A 5,838-nucleotide genomic window follows, 5' to 3' on the forward strand; every position below is an offset into this window, starting at 1 on the left:
ATAAATTAATAAAAATATTTCATTTAAAATAAACTATCAACATTTTCAACTACATAAAAACATATTTTTAAATATGATAGATAAAAATAAATATGATTTATTACATTTAAAATCATTAATTTAACCTTAAATCATATTAAAATAAAAACATAAAGCATACATTAAAAATTAACAATATCTATTATATTATAATAAATTATTAGTTTTTAAAAAACTAAAGTAGTTAAAAATAAATAAGCAGTAGTATTAAATTTTTAAAAGCCTACGATAGAAATAATTATTAATTTTAAAATAAATCAAACTCAATTAAATTTAAAAAGTATTTAACACATACAATTTCCAACTGGTTTTATATTATTTTAACACACATAATTACTTTATAAATAATATATGTTACCAGTATTATATAACTCAAACTATACATGATTAAATAAAAAAAGTTTATTTAATTTATGCCTAAAGAATGACTTTGGATCTTGTTTTAGTTATGTCAACTTTTTATACTGTGTGTGCAATTTTAAAATACAATAATAAGAATATATATATTTTACGGTTTTCATTTCGTGTAAGTCTAAAGTGCATGTATCAATAATTGGGCGCATAGGATTTACATTTTTTACTCGATCTAAAAATTGTCTCGGAACTTTTGATATTTTTTTAACGTAGAACAACATACAAAACGTTAAACGAACAACAGTATTCATACAGTTCTATGTATTATGTGTGATAAAAAAAGATAGCACTACTGTTCTTATCTGCTGTCTTTTTCTAACACGCTCTTTCGGTTATGTTTACATTAGTCATGAGAGGACGTCGTACAAGCATGTGTCACACACGTCTTACACAAGAAACTATATGTCTCTTTGTGCAGCCTTTTTGAAACTGCACATTTTAAAATGATCATAACTTAATAAAATAATATCAATAAAAGGCTACGTGGGGCCCTGGGTAATAATCTTACCTTTAAATTTTATAATGGGTAAATTCACTATAATATTAAAACTAACAGCACACTATTGAAATTGGTGCACGAACATAAGCTATGCCATACGCCTGCAGTTAGACGAAGATAATACACATGCAGGTGCGATGTCCTCGGTGAGCATACCAGTTATCAGAGTTCAATGAGAGGCTCTTAGGCATCAAATTTAAAATTGAAAACAACAATGATTTATTTACTACCCTTCTTGTTTCTATACCTAATTAATTAAGTATATAAAATACTATATAATGTAATTGTAATATTGATCTAAAAATCGATTTTCAATAAATTGCATTATAATACTACCTATATAAGTATGTATATTAAAATTATTAGAAACTATTAGTTTCGTAGATAAATATACATAATCTGAACTAAAATATATATCTTAATAATTTTAAAACTAAAAGTTGACAATTTTTATTATATTAGAGACAGCGTAATAATGGATATTTCGGTTACACCACCGATATTTAATGAAATTCGAAGAACATTTGTAATTAACGGAAAGGACAATATTTTGGCCAAAAAAATGACTACTTCAAAATTATCTGAACTAATAAATGCTGCTGACATGAATAAAACAAATGATGGAAAAGATTTTGTTATAGGTATTTACACAAAATCGTATTAATTGAATTAATAACTAATAATAGTTACGCTAAATGTGTTAATAATATAATTTTAGGGCATGGAGGTTACGATGACAAGGTTGTAGTACTTGGAACAATAGAATTTTTACGGAAATTATGTTCTACCGACGCAATCTATATGAGCGGTTTCAAAATTCAATTACAAACCAAAGCATTCAAGTATTTATATACTTTCCATTGCTTTATAGGTGAAAAAATAATAACAACGGTAATTATAATTTATTTTAGGATTATAGTTTGATTTTTAACTATAAAAATAATTTTATTTTGTAGGTATATGCACTGCTAACTAAAAATGATACGAAATCATATTCGAGAATGTTACGACTCATTAATAGTACTGCTAATAGGAACAATTTTAAGCTTAATCCTACTAAATTTTACATTGATGTGGATTTAAATATCATACATTCTATTGAAGGAACGTTTGGGAGAAGAGGAATAGCCATTAAATTATCTTTATACCACTATACAAATACCATATGGTATAAAGCTAAATGCTTAGGGCTATTACAAAATAATGATTTTAATATACAAAAAACAATACGTCGTATGTGTTTACTCGCTTTGGTCCCTGTTGAACAAATCGAAGACACCTGGATTATAATTAAAGAAGAAGCACCGCAGAACGAAAGTAATAAAACAATTTTGTAATTAATTCAACTAATATTTTATTAATAGACATAATTAAAATTTAGATTTATTGGAACTCGTAAGCTATGTTACTGAAACATTTATGATTTCAAATGTCGGTCACAAGTTTGATAAAAAAGTATGGAATCACTACGACACGAACAATGTAAAATCTATAAACCACCTAGAAGGATGGAATGATTTTATTGAGAAAGATATTAATAAATCATATCTGAGCAATAAAAATTTCGTTGCTAAATTGAAAAACAAACACCAAAGCTTCGAAATGACCTTTGTTACAAATCAAGAAAAATCCAATGAAATTTCAATGATTCCCAAAAAATTCAAGTTTATAGAAGGAAAATTTAAACGCGCGAAACAAAGGTAAATAGTAATTTAAATTTTTATAACGTGTTTATTATTTTTAATAATCATTAAATTATACTTGTAGGCTTGAAAATGGGATAATTTCTGCAATACAATACCTGGATGAAATGGTTTAATATTTCCTACTTATTGAATATATAAGCAGTCCATTAGGCAGCTAATTATTTAATTTGGATATATAAATTTATCGATGTATTATATTTTTTATAACATAAATAAACCCTGTTTATATAGTTTTATACCAAGAACCAATTCATGCTGTTATAGGGTAATGTGATATTGACTTAAAAGTTAATAGCAAATACCAATAATAAAATATAATATATATATTTTACTATGATAATAATAATAATTTAATTATTAAACATCAATAGTAGGTATGACAAATGTAATGTTATCTGAAAAAAAATTAAATCAACCGTGATAACAATACTAAAATAAATTCCCTAAAACAATTCTTCAATCATTCAATTATACTAATCATTATTCATTCGTACCTATGTAGTGTATTCGATCCATCGAAGTAGGATACAGATGAATACCGACTGTTTTTATAAGTTGAGTATTATAGCTAATTTTAGCTATATCTATAAAATATATCAATGTTTTATAAAAATAATTAAAAAATATAGGCATGTGGGTATATTGCTCTGCTGTACAGTAGATGTCCAGTGAAATTACTGTAATAGATATGTTAAATTTGAATTCAGTGTAGGTATATAATTGTATACGAAAAAAGGAAAAAATCTATATCGCTAATTATATTATTTCATGATTTGTTTTAGATTCTTAGCAATGTGATGAATGTATTTATTTAACAATGATGTATGATTTTTTTCTTTTTTATATATATATATATAGGTATATACACAATAAATACCTAGTCGATAAAATGGTTCGACTTTCAACTTTGAGGTTTGTTACAGATACATAATTGAATCTATTGTTTGTACATTAAAGAGGTCAAAATCAGGAAATACAAATAAAAAAATTTAAAAAACGGAAATTTTTACGCAAATCTAGTTTTCACCTCTAACGATTTTTTTTTTATATTGGAATTAATAATAAATGAAAGTAAATATTGAAATTCTCATCAAATGTTTAATATAAAATATAATTTTCTATACATGATAAAATTTTCAATTTTTTTTAGTTTTTTTTCTATAGTTATTAATAAATAAAATTATTCGCTGGGTCAAAATTTAATAAGTCGTATTACTAAAAAATAAATTGTTCTTATGACTGTATAATCATACATATAGTCACAAATTATTTTTATATGCAATATGCATATTAAGTTCAATTTTTTATAAAAATTGTCAAAATCTTGAAAACTATAAATTATTTTATACCAAAAATTTGAAAATATAACATAATATTCTTTATAAGTTGTTCTTACCGAAACTAGAAAATCTAAAATATATATTATTATCACAATTATTTTTTTTAAATATTTATAGTTTAAATTTTGACGAAATTACCTACGTATTAAATGATAAATAATGATGCTAATTATTTTATTATAGTTCAAAATCAATATTCGTGGGTACTTAAAACTTTTATATATATATATATAATATATTACTTATGAATACTACTACGCAATGAAATTTCTAAAAGATATAGATTAATTTAAAGATATTATCTATTTATATTGTATGAACCTTTACGTTTTACGTTATTTACAATAAGATATTATTCACTCAAATTTTAATAACTAAATATTTGTTTACAATTTGTTTACAATGATTGCATTTTAAAATTTGATCATAAAGTATGATTAATATCTTCAGGTAGTTTTTTGTGTTGTCAAATTGTATTTTTTTAATATCAGTTATTATTTATTGACCATTAATTGAATTAATGTGTATTTTGTATTGTATATAAATATTAATTCATAAATCTTTTTTTTATAAACTTAAATTATTAGTTAATAATTGAATTTAAACACTGCTTAGAAGGAGTTAATGTTAGTGATCACTTATCATTTATCGAGTTTCAACAAAAATTTTATGAAAAACCGCATACACATTAGTTTTATATATAAATATAAGTATAATACATATAACCTATTTTGGTAAAATTTGTATTTATTTTATGAATATAATAACTTATGATAAATCTTATGTTCAATTTTCCAATCTTAGATATAGAAAGAAACATTTTTTTTATAAATTTTTAAAATAATTTATAAATTTTCGATATTTTACGAACTTTTCAAAATTTTTAAATTTTATACGCTTAAAAATAAATATTATGACAATATATTTATGATATATTTTAATTGGTAGATGAATAATTTATAAAATACATTGTATTGAATTTTTAAATATTTTGATTTTGGAAAAATGTATTATCGAGTTTAAAAAAAAACTTAAATAGTAAAATGAACAGAAAATTTTAAATGTCTACAAATGCTCCAAAAGAATAAAAATATTTCAAAAATATTGGATTACCTATATGTATAGAAAATATTATTATAAAAACATTTGGTGAAAATTTTAAGTTATCAAAGTGGTAGTTACTATTTATTCGTTTTTGAGTTGTGCCAAAAGAACTAAATCAATTTTGTCAAAAACTGATTTTGAGTTAAAATTCCCGTTTTCTCTTAATTTGTAAATGATTATTCCTGATTATTTTTAAAAATACAAGGAGTTTTTAAATTTGATCAATAAAGTATAAATCATAATGTCAATAGATCGCTTCGCTTAGAATCAAAAATTATGAATTTATATTTTTTTAGGTTTATGTAATAAAAATTTACAAGGAACCCGTCACCAAGTCTTTAATCCTTTGCTATTAAAAATTGAAAATTGAAAATTTGCATGTTTTTTTGATTTTAACGATTTTAAACAAAATTTTAACTTTTAAAAATCCATAAAAAAAACTGTGCCTATATAATGTTAATTTTTTTTAATACTGTAGGTTAGGTTATAATTAAAGACCGGATTTAATTGCACTAAAAATATGCTAAAAATACAATAATTGCATAATAAAATCATATAATTGCCTCAAAAAATGTACAAATTGCATTATAAAATTTATTCTTAAAATATTACAAAATGTATAATTATTATTTATTTTCTTACAAACATGATAGACATTTACAAATTATAAAATAAAAAAATTCTTGGAAGGTTCCAATAATTGAAATATATTGTTTATTTATAATTCTCTATATTT

The 5,838-nt window shown here is 22.5% G+C and overlaps 1 protein-coding gene across 1 annotated transcript; it reads left to right on the forward strand.

Moving 5' to 3' along the window:
• The first annotated feature begins 1,427 nt into the window (after positions 1-1,427).
• LOC132925560 (uncharacterized) lies at positions 1,428-2,771 on the forward strand. Its single transcript, XM_060989950.1, has 5 exons — positions 1,428-1,593; positions 1,671-1,843; positions 1,909-2,269; positions 2,334-2,652; positions 2,720-2,771. Exons 1-5 carry the CDS (start codon positions 1,428-1,430, stop codon positions 2,769-2,771), a joined length of 1,071 nt encoding a protein of 356 aa, XP_060845933.1.
• The last annotated feature ends 3,067 nt before the right edge of the window (positions 2,772-5,838 follow it).

Source organism: Rhopalosiphum padi, chromosome 3, assembly GCF_020882245.1.
Source record: "Rhopalosiphum padi isolate XX-2018 chromosome 3, ASM2088224v1, whole genome shotgun sequence".
In the NCBI taxonomy this organism is placed as follows: domain Eukaryota; kingdom Metazoa; phylum Arthropoda; class Insecta; order Hemiptera; family Aphididae; genus Rhopalosiphum; species Rhopalosiphum padi.

Coding starts and splice junctions, on each gene's coding strand:
- LOC132925560 (XM_060989950.1), top strand. CDS start 1,428: ATGGATATTTCGGTTACACCACCGATATTTAATGAAATTCGAAGAACA. Junction 1,594..1,670: donor TGGAAAAGATTTTGTTATAG/GTATTTACACAA, acceptor ATATAATTTTAG/GGCATGGAGGTTACGATGAC. Junction 2,270..2,333: donor AGAAGCACCGCAGAACGAAA/GTAATAAAACAA, acceptor ATTAAAATTTAG/ATTTATTGGAACTCGTAAGC.